This window comes from Nomascus leucogenys, chromosome 13 (assembly GCF_006542625.1).
Source record: "Nomascus leucogenys isolate Asia chromosome 13, Asia_NLE_v1, whole genome shotgun sequence".
Lineage (NCBI taxonomy): Eukaryota > Metazoa > Chordata > Mammalia > Primates > Hylobatidae > Nomascus > Nomascus leucogenys.
This window is the reverse complement of record NC_044393.1, coordinates 15,337,896-15,357,558: the sequence shown is the minus strand read 5'-3', so window position 1 is coordinate 15,357,558 and position 19,663 is coordinate 15,337,896. Positions and strand designations below refer to the sequence as shown.

General features: G+C 48.9%; 1 protein-coding gene across 2 annotated transcripts in view; it reads right to left on the bottom strand.

Annotated features, from left to right (window-relative positions):
* Positions 1–19,663, bottom strand: part of PREX1 (phosphatidylinositol-3,4,5-trisphosphate dependent Rac exchange factor 1) — a 204,883-nt gene that overhangs the window by 88,254 nt on the left and 96,966 nt on the right. For both annotated transcript variants that reach the window (XM_030825397.1, XM_030825398.1), the window contains one exon: positions 14,025–14,126. In XM_030825397.1, the coding sequence (XP_030681257.1) occupies positions 14,025–14,126 (102 nt within the window). The remainder of the gene's footprint in view (positions 1–14,024; positions 14,127–19,663) is intronic.

The window sequence follows — 19,663 nt, the reverse complement described above, 5'->3', positions numbered from 1 at the left end:
CACCCAGTAGTTAGTAAAAGTGAAAAAAAGGCTGTTTCCCTTTTCTATCTGGCCGCCTCTATCTCTATTCTTGCTCTAGGTCAGTGGCAGGGGTAGGGAATTGAAACCAAGCAAGACCTGGCCAGGCCCATGGCTGGACCAAAGCCACAGGGGAAGTGTTAGCTTTGGTGTCTTGGTTCACAGGGGCATGTTGGCTCCACTCTGTGGAGCTCCAAAAAATGAGGGCCCATTCCTGCCTCCAGGCCTTTGGACTTGCTGTTTCCTCTCCCGGCACACTCCTCAAGATCTCAAGAAGTAACGGCCAAGCACAGTGGCTCACGCCTGTAATCTCAGCACTTTGGGAGGCCCAGGCGGGCGGATCACGTGGTCAGGAGTTCGAGACCAGCCTGACCAGCATGGTGAAACCCCGTCTCTACTAAAAATACAAAAATTAGCCGGGCATGGCGGCACGTGGCTATAGTCCCAGCTACTTGGGAGGCTGAGGGAGGAGAATCGGTTGAACCCGGGAGGCGGAGGTTGCAGTGAGCCGAAGGTTGCGGTGAGCTGAGATCGCGCCACTGCACTCCAGCCTGGGTGACAGAGCAAGATTCCATCTTAAAAAAAAAGAAAAGAGAAGAAATAACACAAGCCAGGCATGGTGGCTCACGCCTGTAATCCCAGCACTTTGGGAAGCCAAGGTGGGAAAATCACCTGAGGTAAGGACTTCAAGACCAGCCTAGCCAACATGACAAAACCCCATCTCTACTAAAAATATAAAAATTAGCCAAGCATGGTAGTGCACACCTGTAATCTCAGCTACTTGGGAGGCTGAGGCAGGAGAATCGCTTGAACCCGGGAGGCAGAGGTTGCAGTGAGCCAAGATCAGGCCCCTGCACTCCAGCCTGGGCAACAAAGTGAGAATCCATCATAAAAAAAGAGGCAACATAGTGCTATATAAAAATAGGCCTAGAGATCAATGGAAAAGAATTGTAGGTGGTGGCCAAGAGTTCAAGACCAGCCTGGGCAACACAGAAAGACACCATCTTTACCAAAAAATTTTAAAAACTTAGCCGGGCACAGTGACGTGCACCTGTAGTTGCAGCGTTTGGAAGCTGAGGTGGGAGGATCACTTGGGCCCAGGAGTTCCAGGTTACAGTGAGTTATAATCGGGCCACTGTACTCCAGCCTGAGTGACAGAACAAACCTGTCTCTATTATCTCTTTAAAAAAAAAAAAAAGAGAGAGAGAGAGAGATAGGTTTATAGGTGCAGCAAACCACCATGGCATATGTAGACCTATGCTACAAACCTGCACATTCTGCGCATGTATCCCAGAGCTTAAAAAAAAAAAGAAAATCAAAAGTAAAAATCAATGCATATCAAAAAAAATTGAGAGTCCAGAAATAAATCCTTACATTTATGGTCAGTTAATTTTCCACAAGGATGCCAAGGCAATTAAATGGACCAAAGAACCATCTTTTCAACAAATGATGCAACAGAATATCCATGTGCAACAAAATGAGGCTGGCCCCTTCCTCAAGCTACACACAAAAATGGACTCAAAATGGATCACAGACCTAAATGTAAGAACTGAAACTATAAAACTGTCAGAGAAAACACAGCGGTAAACCCCTTGTGACCTTAGGTTAGGCGAAGTGCTCTTAGATATGACCAAATGCACAAGCAACTTAAAAAAATAAATAAATAAAGTGAATTTCATCACAATTTAAAACTTTTGTGCTTCAAATGACACTATCCCAATGTGAAAGCCAAAAAATAAATAAAATTAAAAAGGAAGGGAAAGGACAATCTGCATAATGAGGAAAATAGTATCAATTACACATCTGATGAAGACCTTGTACCCAGAATATATAAAGAACACTTACAACTTAACAACAAAAAGATAAATAATACAAGTAAAAAACAAGCATAGGACTCGAACAGACATTTCTCCAAAGAAGATACACAAATGTCCGATAAGCAGACGAAAAGATGTTCAACGTCACGTGGGAAAATGCAAAAAAAACCAAAATGAGATAACACTTCACATCTACTGGAATAGCTATAATCCAAAACATGAATAACAACTGTTGGTGGGGATATAAAAAAAATAGAGCCCTCCTATATTGCTGGTAAAAATATAAAATGGTGCAGCAGCTTAGGAAAGCAGTTGGGCAATTCCCTTGAGACACCATGATCCAGCCATACCTGAAGCCATCTATCCATGGCTTGTCGGTTATGCGAGCCTCTTTATTTTTTACATATATATGTTGTGTAAGTCAGCTTGGGCTAGTTTTTCCATCTCTTACTTGAAAAAGTTCCTACTGCTTCACAGTCTCAAAGAAAGTACACAGATATGGAAACTCGAAGGTGTCCCAGTTAGTCTCAGACAGGCATAAAATGTGGGTATCTTCAAAGCTAACGAGAGCTTGAGCAATACTAACGAAGGTCTAACATGCGAAAAGAGGGAGGTGAAGAGGCTCCTGCCCAGTTCAGAACTGAACAGACTGTCCTAATAAATCAGAATAGAGTCACGTTCAAAAGAGACATACTATGGTACTGAAAACCCTGGAAGCCAAATCCAAAGTGGAACAGATACATGAACTTCCAGGGTTTGGCCCAGAGAAGAATATTTCTGGAAGGAACCCAAGAGGTGCTTGCTTGCTAAGCATCTTGGGAGAACTACATGACTAAGAGGCCCGGTGAATCTGTAAGACCTCAAGGAGTTCAATGGGACCAGTGCAAGAGACCACTGTTTGAATGAATTAATCCATTCTTACACCACTTGGAGCTTTCTCACGAGAGAGGGCTACCTTGTAAGGTACTAAGTTCCCCATCAATAGAGGTATCAATGATAGATTCAGGCCCACTAATGCCTTATTCTAGCTCAAACCTAGTATCAGATCATGAAACTGGAGAGCCCTGTGGTCAAGAGAATGGGTGCTGGGAAAAGGGAGGCGTGGTCTCCGCTTCGCCTCCACCACAACTCAGCTGTGGGGCCATGCACAAGTGACCTCACCTCTCTAAAGCCAAGTGTGTGCATCTGTGAAAGAGGCTAAGACTCACCCCCAAGGCTAATGTAAGGATCCAATGGAGTGATGAATGTAAAAGTCTTGGTACCCAGTAAGGACACAATATTTATCATCATCGTCATTATGTCTGTGGTAATAGTGGCTATTTCTTATGATTTCTGTATAGTAGGAATAATAGTGAAAATAGAAGTCGTGGTAATAGTCCTAATAGCTAGCATCTACTGAGTACTTACTGTGTACCAAGCACTGCTTGAAATTTAAGTGTATTAAGTCATTTCATCCTCGAATCATCCCAGTGAGGTAGGTAATATTATCATTCCACTCTATATATAAGGAAACTGAGGCACAGAGAAGTTAAAAGCCTCTTGCCCAAGGCCACAGAGACAGAAAGTGGGACTTGGGCTGGGTGCGGTGGCTCACGCTTGTAATCCCAGCACTTTGGGAGGCCGAGGCAGGCGGATCACGAGGTCAGGAGATCGAGACCACGGTGAAACCCTGTCTCTACTAAAAACACAAAAAATTAGCCGGACGTGGTGGTGGGCGCCTGTAGGCCCAGCTACTCGGAGAGGCTGAGGCAGGAGAATGGCGTGAACCCGGGAGGCGGAGCTTGCAGTGAGCCGAGATTGCACCACTGCACTCCAGCCTTGGTGACAGAGCGAGACTCCATCTCAAAAAAAAAAAAAAAAAAAAAAAAAGAAAGCGGGACTTGGCAGATGCCAACCACATCTACAAGCCCCTCCAGAAATAGTAATAGCTGGAAATGAACACCCCCAAATCAGACTCTTAGAACACAAAATGTCTGAGCAGGGCAGGCCATGGGGATCCTTAGAAAAATTGAGTGCAGGGAAGGGAGGGGTGTGCCAGGGCTACCCTGCGAACCAGCAGCATTAGCCCCTCCAGGAGCCAGGCTGAGTGGCCTTCCCCAGCATCCGCCCCTCAAGCCCCGTGTGGTTTCGCGAGTGGGGCCCCAGGCGAAGGCTTCCTAGAAGAGAGGATGTTGGCGCAGAGAAGCCTGGGCTTCCGCAAGATGCCTCACCTCCCTCTCACCCCAGCAATCACATTTACTCAAAGGATGTCCAAAGGTGCCTGCTCTGAGCAGCCCCTTCATGTTCCCAAAACTGTGTAATCAGCCCCCAGCATGGCCATAAGAGGCAGCCTGAGGCACAGAGCCTCAAACCCCAGGGCAACGAATGTGGCTAGGGCCAGCTCCTACTGGCTTACTCAGCTTTGCCCAAGGCCCAGGTCACTCAGCCTCACCCCAAGGCCCAGGAGAGGACTGGGGGAAGAATAAAGGGCTCAGAGGAAGAGGAGGTAGCAAGGAGAGAGGAGGACGAGCTGCAGAGGCCTACTGCTTCCACCTGCTCCTCTCTCGGGCCATGGAGTCCAGGAGAGGCCACCCCAGCCAGCTCCCAGTGTGGATCTGTGACTAAAGCCTGACCTTCCATCCTCCCAGCCACACAAGGAAAGTGTGGGACCCATGCTGAGCCAGTGGGCCTCAGGCTGGGACTTCCTATGCAAATGCTGGGAAAGGCATGCTCTCCTCTGTCTGGGTGGGTACACTGGTCACACACAGGTCTGAGGCTGCTGGTGACCAACGATGCCACTGTGAGAAAGCAGCCTCCTGAGCACAAGGCTGGCACTGAGGGAAACACAGCAGGACACGCAGAGACGGAGTCAGGACAGTATCGCCTGAGCTCTGGATGCAGCTATGCCTGAAGTCAGACCTACCCTCGGTCTTTTCTGTTTTCTATTCTTTTTTTTAAAGTAAGTTTAATTAACAAGGTCATAAAAACAATAAAGTAGATTTTCAGTCACTGGCAAGTGAAATCGTAAGAAAATGAATCCATAAACCCACAGTGTGAAAACAAAGCTGCAATTGTCACTGGAAGATGTGACAATACCCACCATTCCCTGTGACTTGGGGTCGGTGGGGGTTGGAAAGCCATATTGTCCTCTCCACAAAGAGAAAAAGGCAGGGCGGTGGTGTCACCAACAGGGTCTGGGTCAAGCAGAATAACACCAACTTTCTGGAGACACCTCAGCCAACTCCAGGAAGGGGCTGATCCTGCACTCAGTGACTTGCCTCCAGTTACACAGGCCTGCCCAAGGCTCTGCCATCTAAGCTCAGGAAGCCTGACTTGCTCTTGTACCCACAGTGCTGAAGTCCCCCGCAGCCATACCTAGGGCAACAGCAGAATGCAAATGAAGAGGTGCTAAGGATACCCACCACCACTTTAAAAAAAAAAAAAGGAAAAGAAAACAAGAAGCGAAAAACATCTGGAAGTCTGAGAACCCAGAAGTGAAGAGCTGCCCAGCACTGCAAAAAATACCCACAAACACCCTGCATGCATGCAAATCATATGCAGACTTCATGCAAATGTATTTCCAATTTTAACAATTTCAGCCTCTGCTGCATGTCTAGGAAAACTGTAGTCCCACCAATTAGGAATTAGCAGGAGAAAGGAAATAAAGCTCGTGGGCTTTAAAAACTCCTTTCTTCTACTCAGAGAGGAAATGGGGGTAGAGTGGGAAGAGGGCTCCTATCAGGAAGTTCCTGTTCTGGCTTTGATGAGGATGTGCTGTGTGACCTTGGACAAGTTGCCTCCCCTTTCTGTGCCTATGCCTCTTGACTATGCAAGGTAGTGATGAGACCAAGCTAAATGTTATCGCCAGTCTCTGTCAGCAAAGCAGAAGCTCTGGCCACCCTGGGCTTGCGTTTCCACCTTACAGTAACAGTTGGCTGGGCTGAGCAGTGGCTGTTCCTTAGAAGGGACGTGTGACCTCTAGTCCGCCACAGTTCCCACCCACCTAACTAAGTTACAACCAAGCTACTCACTCGTTTCCTGCACGTGCCCTGCAGGTATTGTGTTTGTGACCCTAGGTTGGTAGGTCTCTACTGACCCTCCAGGCTCTGGCATTCAGGAGCTCTATATCCAACCTTTCAAAGAGGCCCTAGCATGGCTCACCATAAAGTTCTACACCTCTTGCTCCCACTTCCAGGCTCTGCACGGGCATTTCTCTAGAGAAAAGGGTAAAATGGTGAGAGATGGTGGTGACTGATGGTGATGGTAATGGTGGTGGTAGTGGTGATGATAGCTATAAATTCCAACTTAGTGGAAGCAAAAATAAATAAAAATAAAAGAAATAAAGGAAAAAGAGCAACTAAGCCAAAAAAACTATAACAATCCAAAATAAAACACGTAAAGAGGCAAAAGCATCAAAAAAAGAGGATAAATAGAAATCAAAAAGAAGGATGGCAGAACCAAGTTCAAATATATTAATAAACACAATAAATATAAGTGGACTAAACGCTCCTGTTAGAAGATATTATCACATCAGATTTTAAATTGAACTCTATGGAGTTAACAAAAAAAGCACCAAAAGTCTACGGATTCGGATAGGTCAACCACAAAAGGAGAAACAAGATATTTCAGGAAAACACTAGTCAAAAGAAACTTAATGTAGTTATATTAATATTGGAAAAAAAAGATATTGAAACAATAAAAATAACTAATATTAAGCACGTCTCAGCATTTTACAGATATTTTTCATTTCATCTTTATAATAACCAATAACTAGGGCACTATTTCACAGGAGAAAACTGAGGCACACAGAGTTTAAGTCAGATTTCAAAGAGGCAATGCTAATAAGGTCAGGAGCTAGGATTGATAAGCATAAAAACCATTACAATATTTGAGTCACCAACATTTAACAAGCAAGACCATTTACTCAGTAATATGCAAAATGCTTTCATGAGTTTTCTCATGCATTGTCTCATCTGATCTTCACAGCAAGCCTGGAAGGTAACTACCATGCCCATTTTACAGATGGGAAAATGGAGACAAAGAGAGGTTCAGCAACTTGCCCTTGGTCACACAGCTAAGAAGTGGAGTTGGATTTCTGAATTCACTCTTAACCACACACAGTGTAGGAGAAAGTAGAATCCAGGCTGGACCCCACAAAAGGTGATCTGGGAAGGCTCCTTCGAAGATGGGGCATCTGAGCATGGCCTTGAAATGATGGCAGGACCCCCCTCCCCAACTCCCCAACAAGGGGTGTCCCGAGGTTAGTGCTCACCACACAGGAAAGAGCCTGAGCACAGGCTGACACAGGTTGAGTCTCTGGGGCAGCTGTGGGCGAGGTGTTGGTGCTCGGCCTGAGAGACAGGATGAAGGGGTGGGCACTGTGGTTGGGGGAGGATGGGGTCAGGGTAGAGGGGGCTGCAGTGAAGAGATCTCTGACTTCCTGTGCTTTCTCATAAAGACAGTGACAACGCCCGATCCCCAGTAGATGAAGAGCTCGCTGCATAACATCAGTCAGACAAAAACTCCAAAGAGATAACCCAAGGTATCCAGAATAATAGAAGGACTCTGGCAAATCAAAAGGATATCTGTCCAATAGAAAATGGGCAAAGGATGTGAAAAGGCAACTCTCATGAAATGCACCCACCTCCACTGCCATCACCAGGTCAAGACATCTCCTACCCGAACCACTGAAGCCAAGCACTTCCTGGTCTCCCTGATTCCACCCTGACCACCCCATGGTCCATCCTCCACACACAGCCAGAGGGACCCCATTAGAACTAAGGCAGATCCTGTTCCTCCCTACTCAGAACCTTCCCATGGTTCCCACCTCACCCAGATGGAAAATAAAGACCCCACAATGGCCCACAAGGCCGTACCTGACCTGGCTGCATTACCTCTCTTCTAACCTTACTCCCTCGCTCTCTCCCTATCCTCTCCTCTCCAGTCACCCTGGCCTCCTCACTGTTCCCCAGACACACCAGCAACAGTCCTGCCCCAGGGCCTTTGCACTGGCTGTTCCCTCTGGAACAACTTTCCCCGAGGTACCTGCTTGACTTCCTCCTTCACCTCTTTCAGGTCTTTGCTCAAATGTTTCCTTCTCAGTCCAGCCTTCCCTGACCACATTATCTAAACCTGCAACCCCGTGAGTGACTCCTGGTCCTTACTGATCTTCTGAACCTGATATTTATTTTTTCCACAGCATCCAAATATTCCATCTAAACAAGCATACACATTTCTTACTCATTTGTCACCATCTCCCCCAAGAAGAATGTCCGTTCCAAGGGGACAGAGGTTCAAGCTGGTTTTGTTCACTTTGTACCTCTAGCACCTCAAGCAGTGCCTGACACATAATAGTTGCTCAATAAATAGGTGGTGAATGAATGAATGGCTTCAAAAACCCTAAACACTGCAGCACCAACTGTGGCTCTCTCTCGGAGGACACTAGGAAGACGGAAAGGGATTTGCTAAGAGAGTAGTATTCTACTGTGTGAGTCACTGTTTTTTAATGTTGGCTTCTCCCCTCCCCGCTCCACCCATCCCACATAAAAGTTTGCTCTGGTGCCACCTAAAATCTTCTGGAAAGCTATGAGTAGTATACGTCCATGCTCCAGGAAACACATCACTCCCAGCTGTCCCCCTTCACGGAGAATTGAGGTCAACATCTCCCTGGCAATGGACCTCACTCAGTCCATCCCAGGAGCACTGACCTCAGTATTGGCCACTTTCCTCCCAGCCAAGTAGACAGAGGTAACAGCCGAATGACAAGGTCCTTGCGCTCCACTTGGGTGACAGCTGCATCACCCACAGACAGACATGGGAGGTACAGGAGACACCAGTGGCTGTGCACAGACCCAAGGCTGTACCCCAAGCAGCTACTCTGCAAAAAACATCCCTGGACGCAACCCCACTAGAGCAGCTGTTCCGAACACACAGGTCCCAGGATGTGCCCTGTTGGAGCCCACAATGTTTAACAAGTTCTGAATCAAGCTGATAACTTGGACATAAGTAACTTTCACATAAAAGTCCCAACTTCTGGATTCAGAAGCAGTTGGCAAGAAGACAGGGGTGGCCTTTCCACACTCATTCAATAAGTGACCAGGGGTATCTACCCTGTGCAGGTACCATTCCAGGCACTGGGGAAACAGGCCCAAATCCCTGCCCTTGGGGAGCTGACATCTCAAAATCAATCAGGACACCAAGTGTCCCAGGACAGAATGTGAGCCAGCAAGCAGTGCTATGAAGAAAAATAAAAGCAAAGTGAAGGGGACAGGGAATGGCAGAGGCAGCTCCTCTATCACAGAGGTGGCCAGGGAAGGCCTCAGGCAGGAGGCACTGGAGCAGCAAAAGCCTGACAAAGACGAGGAGTGAGCCTCAGGAGACATGGGGTAAAATGTCCCAGCAGAAGAAAGAGCAGGTGCAAAGGCCCTGAGGCAGAAACCTGCTTCTTCTGTTCACAGAACTTCAGGGAGCAAGCCTGGCTGAGCAGAGAAGATGACAAGGTCAGAGAGGAACATGGGTGAGATCGGGTAGGACACTGCAGATGGCAACAGCAAAGAACTTGGACCTTATTCGGAGTGAGCAGAAAGCCCTGGGAGGGTCGTCCACGCAGGAGTGACATGAACTGACTTCGGTTTAGCTGCTGAGCTGGGAGCAGCCTGCAGAGGACAAGAACAGAGTCAGGGAGGCCCGCTGGGGCCGTGGCAGTGGCCCAGCACGGGGGTAGTGAAGGCATTCGGAAGCAGCTGGACTCTGGACAGAGTCTGAGAGCAGAGCCGACAGGACCTCCTCATGGCGAGACATGGGGGTGGGGAAAGAGGGACGCCAAACGTAACCCCAAGGTTTGGCCTGAGCAGCTGGAAGGACAGAGGGGCTGTCTGCTGAGCTGGGGATGGAGGGGTTGGTGGGGAGGTGGTCTGGGGAAAGGCATGAGTATGCTCGGTAAGAGATGCCTGCCAGACACTCAAATGCAGAAACTCAACGGGCAGGAAGATAAGTCCAGGGTCTAGGGGAGAGGTCCGGGCTGAAGTCATCCAGGTGGAGATGGAGTTTGAGGCCATGGGAATGTCCACACAAATCCTGTACATGGACCTTCGGAGCAACATGACTCACAATAGCCAGAAAGTGGAAACGACCCAAATGTCCATCAGCTAATGAGTGGATAAACACAACGCGGTCCAGCCACACAACGGAAGATGATTCAGCCACAAAAAGGAAGGAGGCACCGACACGCTCCAACGTGGCTGAACCTTGAGGACATGAGCCTAAGTGAAGCCAGCCAGGCACGAAAGACCAGCACTGTGTGATTCCACTTGCAGGAAATATCCAGAATAGGTGAACTGACAGAGGCAGAAAGTAGATGAGTGGTCGGCAGGGGCTGGAGGAGGGGAGGATGGACAGTAAGTGTTTATAGGTCTGGGGTTGCTTTTGGGGGTGACGGAAATGTTCTAAAATTATTGTGGTAATGGTTGCACAACCCTTGAGTATGCTTTTTTAAAAAGGCCACAGTGTGGATAAGGCCACCATGGGAGCAAGTCTAGATGGGTAAACGGCCAGAGGACTAAGCCTGGGGCCCATCTCTCCTCAGAGGCCCTGGAGACAAGGAAACAGCAGAGGAGACCAAGATCAAGTGGCCAGAGAGCTGGGGACAAAGGTGGCAACTGCCCCGAGACAGGGTATGTCCCCTGCAGTCGGCCCCAGGATGGCCCCTGCCACACACTCCAAGCCCCTGCAGGGCCCAGCCCCAAGGCTGGAAGCTCCAAGGGGCAGGGCCCAGGTCTGTCTTGTTCTCAGCTGTGGACAGCGAGCAGCGACACACATGTGTGCACCACCAGGAAATAACTAAGAGGATCAGTGACAGTCGGGCCCCCCACCAGCACCTGCCAGCTGTGCACCGGGGGCATCACCCCAAACCTGAATCATTTCCCTGGCAATGTGAATGGAAAAGTCAACAAAGCCTGAAATGCCAATTGCCTATCCCAGGCCTGGGCTGAAGAGTCAAGATAGAATGTTCCGGCTATTCTTAGGCAATGTTCAAGTTCAGCTTTTGGGGGCTGTTCCCAAAAAGGCTTTCATCTTCTCGCCTCTTCCCTCTTCCTACCAAGGCTCCTCAACGTTGTGTGCCCACCCCGAGTGGGAGTTCAGCTCAAACAAGAGGGCTCAGAGGGCCACGGGGACCCCTGCAAGGGCGTCTGAATCTGGAGAAGCCAGAGGGGATGGGCTAGGGGATTGAGCTCAGCTGCATCAAGTTCATGGGATCATCTTTGAAAATCCACTGGAAAATGTGACAGAAAGAAGGAACTCCGGAGGTGGGGGGGACAGAGTTCCCCTCAGCCCTGGGTGTTTGCTGATGCAAATGTTCCCGCTCTGGTGCCAAAGGCTGGACACACTGAGCAGTTCTGTCAGGCGGGGAGCAAGGCATGGCCCCAACGGGAGTCTAAGGCCCTGCTTGTTCTCTCCCAAACAGCACCCCCACCCCACAATCTCCTACTTGATAAACACAGCTAGAGACCAAGGAAACAAGGCATGCCCCCACGGAGCGCAAGTGGGCAGAGTAAACAGCCGTCTGGCCAGGAGAGCGAACCGCAGCCACCCCATCGCGTTTCCTGCGGGCCATTTCCTCCACGGGTCGCCGGGCGGTTCTGCCCCTGCTCTCTCTGTTCTCCTGGGAATCCAGAGCCCAGGAATCCCACCAGACCAAACTCTGGCCCCTGGGGAGATGGGAACAGGCCTCAGAAATGCCTGGGCCTCACATTGAGCTTAGAGTCCACCGTACACACAGGTCCAGTGACACCATGTGTTAAAATATGTCACGGAAGCTGCAGCTCCAAGCGCCTGCTGGAACCCAGACTTTCGCAAGATCCAGAAACCAAACCTCAGTTCAGCTCTGGGCCATGGCTGCTGGTTCTTCTTATGGGTCAGATGTTCAAGGTTTTGAAACCCAGAGAAGAAGGACAAAACACAGAGCCACCGACCTTAAACCCCATTTAGGGAACTGAGAAGGGCAGCATCGCTGACACTCCAGCACTTTGGCAGTTTAACTCCCCAAAATGCTTCTCAACAGGCAGTAGAGCCATACGGTTAGGGGTGGTCCTCTGGAATCAGAATGCCCAGGTTCTAATCATGATTCTACTGCTTATCTACTAGGTGGCCTTGGAAAGGCCATTTCCTTTCTCTGTGCCTCAGTTGCCCCATCTCCAAAAGGGGGCTAATCACAGTGCCTACCATTAGAACTAAGTCCATGCTTATTTGTCATAACAACCCCATAAGTACCATTAACACGAACCCTATCTTTCAATGAGAAACTGAGGCACAGGGAAGGATAGTGACTTGCCCAAGGTCGCACACTCGTAAATGACAGAGAAATCCAAACCCAGACTGCTTATGGCTGCAACACCTGGCTCTCATCCAGGGGTCAGCACATTTTTGCTATAAAGGGCCAGATGGTAAATATTTTAGGCTCTGCTGGCTACATCCACTCTCTGCTACATATTCTTCTGGGGTTTTGCTTGTTTGTTTGAACAAGCCTTTTAAAAAAAGAGTAAACATTCTTAGCTCATAGGCTGTACAAAAACAGGCCATGGGCTGTATTTGGCCCAGATGCCACAGTTTTGCCAACCCTGTCTCTAACCGCTACAGTACACTGTCTCTTAATGCTGGTAGCTAATCCAAGTTTGAAAGACACATCACACAGATCACACAAAGCACATCTGCAGGCCCGATTTGGTCCACAGGCTACCAGTGTACAAGTTTCACCTGAAGCTTCTTCCACACCCAGGTGAAGACCTGAGCTACAGCATTTCTAAGACCTATTTAGGGATCAAAGCCATGGCAAGAACAAGCGCTGAAGTTCCTTTCGAGATTGTTGGGAGAGATCAATAGCAGGAGCAGACCAGAGGAGGCATGGGAGAGCTGCGTCCCACCCCCACGGCTGTGCACAGCAAAGTCCTGTGTTTGTGGGCAGAGCTGACAGCCCCAGGGTCTGGCCCAGCTCAGAGGCTCCAGCATCAACCACCTTCTCCAGCAGAAAACCAAGATGAATAATGCCCTGGTACCCTTCCCCTCCCCTTTTGCTTCCAGTTCGTGGAGCAAAAATACACAAGCCCCTGTGAGCAGGTGCGTGAATGAGGCCCCACCAGCCAAATTAATCCCCCCACAGGGAACCTAGGACACAGCTGCCTTCAGGACAGAGCCAGAACAGTCTCCGGCCAATAGCCATTTTGTTCAGCCATTTCCAAGGGCTGAAACCCTGGGCTGAGAGCAGTGGAAGGTGGAAGAGCTGTCCCCTGGGTTCGGGATCTGTCCAGCAGCCAGGCTGAAGCCTAGAATCAAGACTTCTCCATCCCCACAGAAGCAGCAAACCTTCCCTGCTTTGCCCAGCCAAGACAAAGCCAGGGCTGGTGGCAGGGAAGGAAACAGAAGGTGTGTGGATGGCTGCATTTGCCCAGCCAACACCTATGCCTGCCCTCACCCTGCCTTCCACAAACAGCTCAGACTTTGGTCAGGTAGGGTTCATCTGTCCTCACTCGTGGCCTGTGGGACCCAGTGATTGGTTCAAGGTTGGAGCACATGACCCAAGTCTGAGCCAATTAGAATTCCCTTGCTCAGAATGATTGGTTCAGGAGTACAGCACCTGACCCAGGTCTCGGCTAATCAGAACACAACACTGCCCTGCTCACTGTCATTGGATCAGAGTGGAGTGTGAGACCATGTCTCAGCTAATCAGAGCACAGCAATAGGGATTGGTTCAGGGGTAGAGCACAGGTGATTGGTTTAGGGGTAAAGCACGGGTCTAAGCTGACTGGAGGATGATAAATGGTACATGCAAAGGCTTCATGTAATTGGTCCAGGTCAAAGGTGACTCAGGCCCAAACCATTTGGCATATGACCTTCCCCTGGCTGCAGATGGCCAAAGACAATGAATCTCAGGACTTTCCTTAGCTCTTAGTAGAGAGGTTCACTCTTTCCCACTGACTTTAAACTTGAGAGGATGTGAGGCCAGGAGAACCACAGCCACCTGCTGCCACACTGAAAATAAGCTTGAACGGTGGCAAGCAGGATGAACAAGAGAGAAAGAGGCAGGGTCCTGGTTTAAACCCAGCCCAGCCCAAAGCTGACACTGCTGCTAGACTTCTCAGATACTTAAACTAACAAATTTTAGGTTATGCTGAAGCCAAAGGGTTTTCTATCACTTCAAATACGGGAAAGTCTCACCTTAAGAAGGAGCGGGTACTTGCAGATCCTCTGGATCGGAGACAACAGGTAGCCTTCCAAAGGGATGTCCGTGGTCTTCCGGCCTCCCAGAAGCATGCAGCTCTGCAAAGGGACAGGAGACCTTCATGAAACCCACCAAGGATAGCACAAGGACACGGCCACCCTCAACCATGGGAAACGCTCTCAGAGCACAGCTAAAATCACTTGGGAAGCGATTTAGCAACCCCTAGGGGAAGTGAAAATATGCATCATCTACAACCAACACAAACCCTAGTGGGCCAAATCTTGCCTACGCTCCATTTTGGTAAGTTTTATTAGAAACACAGCCACACAGCCACATCCATCACATTGGCTGTGGCCCCTTACAAGCTACAACGGCAGAGCTGAGTTGTTGGGAAAAAAAGGCCATATAGCGGCAAAACCTAAAATATTGACTATCTGGCCTTTTACAGAAAAATTCACCCATTCCTGATCTGGAGAAGCTTTCACATATACACACCAGGAGACTCAAAAATGCTTTGTTTCAACAGTAAAAAATGGGACACAACCTAAATATCCATCACCTGAGAATGGAAACATCTGTATTTTTGTTTCAGTCTGTTTGCAGCAGATTTATACAATGGTAGCTAGCTATGCAGCAGTGAAAATGAGATAACCAGGGCCACGCGTAGCAACACAGGCAAACCCCAAAAATGTACTCTTGTGCAAAAGAAAGAAGGATATGTACAGTATGAAGCCACCTATAGAGATCTTTTAAAGACACGGCACATAAAACTATGCGCTGTTTATGGAGAGCATGCATGAGGTCAAATACAAGGACATGCATGTTAAAGGAATGCACCCAATTCCAGTGGGGGTTCCCTCTGTGGAGGGAGAGTGTTGGGTTGGAAAGCGAACCAAGAATCTTCAACTGTTACTGAAAATGTCCTAGTTCTTTAGCTGGGAGGAGTGTACGTGATTCTGTCATTCGCATACCTCTATTTTGGCTTGCAGAGTTAAAAAGTACAGCTCTCTTAGGAATGGAATACCGTTACCCTAACTCCCACACTCAGCCCCAAGCTCCTGTCCACATGAATCAACCCAGTGTCCTCCATGTCAATACTTCCGCCCTGCAGCCCCCTTGCCTCTCTCGGCTCATTCCATGCCTCTTGTCTGGAATGTATTCTCTTCCGCAATAAAAATAATAATAATAATAATAATAATACTGCCATCATCCATCGTAAACACTGACCAAGAGCCAATCATGTGGCCAGCAGACCTCTAGGGCTCCCAATCACCAACCACCCTATCAACTGAAAACTATGATTATTCGCATCTCACAGCTTAGATCCCTGGGGTGTGAGAGGTTTAGTCTTTTACTCCAAGACCACCCCAGAAAAGTGAGTCACAGAGCTGGGACCTAGAGCCAGGCAGGTTGACACAGAGTCTGGGATTGAAACCATGATGCCCGTGTGCCCTTACCCCAAGCCCACCCATGCACCAAGGCCAGCCCTGACACCCAACCTGCTCTCAATTCCCAGGACTTCTTCCTCCTGGAGCCTCCATAGGTGGCCATTTGTTCCACGTGGCTCTCAATCACATTACAGGCACTATCCTCTCCTTCAGAGAGGCTCCAACTTAAGAATCCATTTTTGTTTGGCAGGAACCATGAGTTCTGCAGTGTTTCCCTGCCATGCCCCTCGCAGTCGTGGGTCCCTCGGGCTCACTATGTGCCCATTATGTGTAAGTGAATGAACTAACCAACTAACTAATGAAGGAACAACCCACCAGCACATCCAGCCATTCCTCCTCAATACCACCCTGGCAAACTGGAAATGAATCCAGACTCTTGGGAAAAGGGATTTCGATCCTATCATTTATTCATTCATTCAACAAATACACATTGTGTGCTGCGTGCTGTGCACAGTTCCAAGCACTGGGGGGCTGCCCAACAAAACAAATTCCCTGCTTATATTCAAGTGAAAATAAGACCATAAGAACACATACCGTGTGCCCACCATATGCCACACACTGTGCCTCGTGCTTCACATACACAGAAAGTTCATGCCGAAAGCCTAAGGAAATAAGCATGGACCACCGTCCCCTACCACACATGGGGAAATCGTGGCACAAAGAGCTGGCCCAAGTCTCAGAGCTACCTCCACTGCCTCTTAGGGATCACAATAGGCTCTGCCTGGAAAAGCAGAATTCTGGGGACCCCAGTTCCCAGCTCTAGCTGAGCTGAATGGCCCCACCAGTGTTTACCCCTGGCACAGATGGGGAATTGAGGCTGCGGCAGCTGGGAGATGCCGGGCCCCACGCTGCTCACACTCAGGCCTTTGTCCTAGGAGCCAGCACTTGCCACAAGCTGCCCTGGTGATGTCAGCTCTGGGCAGAGTGCAGGGCGCCTGGGGGTGGGGAAGTGCTTTCTAGAAGCCCCCAGGGCTTGGTGGGAGAAGGGCCCATCTTTGTCCAGGATCAAGGAGTTTTCACAAGATTTTCACAGCCACCAAGGACACTTCCCCACAAACACTCTAGATTGTGGTTTCACTTGATTTTCTTTTAAAAAAAACAAAAACAAAAAAACCAGGCAAACACACACAGAGCTAGCATTCACTATTCTCATTACATTTCAGGCACTATGGGAAGAACTTCTGAGAAGTCCTTAAATGCTCAAAATTCACAGAAGTGATTTAGGTGAGGCATCAACCTCATGGTCTTCCCAACCTCCTAATGGCAGCACGTTCCTGGACTGTCCTGAGTCCTCCTTTCTGTCCATGCTGCCCCCCTGGCTGATCCCACCCTGACTCAGCTTTTTTTCCTGGACAGAATCTCATTCTGTTGCCCAGGCTGGAGTGCAGTGTGCAATCTCGGCTCACTGCAACCTCTGCCTCCTAGGTTCAAGCGATTCTACTGCCTCAGTCTCCTGAGTAGCTGGGATTACAGGTGCACACCACCATGCCCAGCTAATTTTTGTTTTTTAGTGGAGACAGGGTTTCACCATGTCGTCTAGGCTGGTCTTGAACTCCTGACCTCAGGTGATCTGCCTGCCTCGGCCTCCCAAAGTGCTAGGATTACAGGTGTGAGCCACCGTACCTGGCCCTGACTTGGCTTTAAACACCATCTTTCTTTATATTGAAAACACTCAGGTTTATCTCTCCAGCCTCTAAACTCCAGACTAGAGTCTCTGCTGCCCACCCAATGCCCCACCTGGACGTACTGCAGGTATCTTAAGCCTCATGCATCGAAAAGGGAATGTTTATTTCCCTCTCCTACCCTAGCCTGCACCCTGTTGGGAAAATGCAACTCCATTCTTCCAGTTGCTTGGGCCCAAAACCCTAAAGTCATATTTGACTCCTGTCATTCATTTATATCCAAAGTCAGTGATCAGGCAAATTGTGTCAGCTCAGGCCTTCAAGCTCTATGTGAATCCAACCACCTCTCCCACCACAACCACGCTGTTCTCAGACACCATCGCTTCCTGCCTGGACATTGCAGTAGCCCTGCAGTCGGTTGAATGGTGTTCCCCAAAATGCCAGGCCCCCACAAAACCTCAGAATGCAACCTTATTTGGAAACTGGGTCTTTACGGATGTATGGTAATTAGTTAAAATAAGGTGATGCTGGATTAGAGGGGGACCCCAAATCCAATGACTCATGTCCTTATGAGGGGAGAAGACACAAAAGAAGGCCATGTGAAGACAGAGGCAGAGATTGGAGCAATGCTGCCACAAGCCAGGGAGCACCGACGGCCGCTGGAAGATTAAAGAGGAAAGACAGGATCCTTCCCTGGAGCCCCAGGAGGGAGCACCCACCGACACCTTGATTTCGGACTTCTGGACTCCACAACTGAAAGAGAGTCAATTTTGTTGTTTTAAGCAACCCCATCTGTGGCAATTGTCCCAGTCCCCTAGGAAATGCAAACAAGCCCCTCCCTGGACCTGCACTTCTACCCAGATACTAACAGGGGGGCCTTTCACCATGCAAATTAGCTCCATTCATGCCTCTGCTCAAAACCCTCCCACGGCTTCCCATCCCACTCAGAATAAAACGGAACATTCTCTAAGGCAAAGCCAGGAGCTCCAACATGAAGGGATCCCACAGAGCGATCCTACAGACATCGTGCCGCGCAAAAGCCGCCACACACACACACACACACACACACACACACACACACACCCTGAATGATGCCATTCATAGACGATGCTAGAATAGGCAAAACTAAGCTTTGGTAAGAGAAGTCAGCAGAGGGATTCTGGAGGTCTGGGGGCCATGACTGGGAATGGGCAAGAGGGAACCTTCTGGAGTGATGGCAATGTTCTTCCATCTTGGTGGTTCCATGCTATAGACATATGTAAGCATTTGTCATCCTGGGGGTGCACTTACTGCATGGATGCTACAATTTAATTAAAAAGCTTTTTTAAAATCTCATACTTGGACTGGGCAGAGTGACTCACACCTGTACTCCCAGCACTTTGGGAGGCCAAAGCAGGAGGATTGCTTTAGCCCAGGAGTTCAACACCAGCCTGGGTAACACAGCAAGACCCCATCTCCACAAAAAAAAATTAAAAATTAGCTAGGCATGGTGGTGCACACTATAGTCTCAGCTCCTCAGAAGGCTAAATGGGAGGATGGCTTGAGTCTAGGATGCCGAGGCTGCAGTGGGCCATGATCATGCCATCACACTCCAGCCTGGGTGATGCAGCGAGACCCTATCTCAAAAAACAAAATAAAACAAAACAAAAAATTTCAGACTCTTTCCATTGACTAAATGCTCCTTCATTATCTGGTTTCTTTCAATCTCTCTGACCTCATCTCCTCCTGCTTTCCCTCTTATGGCCTTCACTCTAGTCACCCTTGGCTTTCTTGCAATTCCTCAAACACACTCCTACCTCAGGGCCTTTGCACACGCAGGTCGTCTATCTCTCTGAAATGCTACATAGCCCCTGCCTCTCTCGCTCTCCTTCGCTTCATCCACATCCCTAGTTACATGTCACCCAAGATGCAGTTTTCCCAAAGACCAATCTAAAACAGCAGCCACCATCCTAACTTCCTCAAAACATCCTGTCACCCTTATTTTACATCCTCCAGAGAATTAAACATCACATTATCATTGAAGTTACCCCAACTAGAATGGGCACTCTATGAGAATAAGGACTTTTCTTGCCTTGTTCATGTCGGATCTTTAGCCCTCAGAATGATCCCTACCGCATGATAGGTGCTTAGTAAGAAGTTGTTGGATGAGTAAATGAATAAATCATCCCCATTTTACAGAAAGAAAACTGAGGCAGAGAAAAATAAAGACACTACTCCATCACTCAGCTGGTGCCCAGCACAACATGGATGGAAAGCCAGATTCTGGCTGTTCCCAAAGCCTTAATGTCCCATAACAGACTCATGACAGCTCTTCTGCACGTGGCCAAAAGCTGGGAGACGCCAGCAAGGAGGGAGACAGATGGCACACGTGCTGGCACCCCACGCATCCTCCCCTGCCCAGCCCGGCCCACCCAGCTGCTGCTAGGAATAGGGCAGTTTGACCCACCAGGAAGACTGCTTGAGACAGGAAGGAAAGAAAGAAAGAAAAGTCAGTCCTTCCCTTCCCTTCCCACACCCTGCACACACCTTCCTGGCATCTTCCTGCTTCCCAGGACCTAGCTGAAC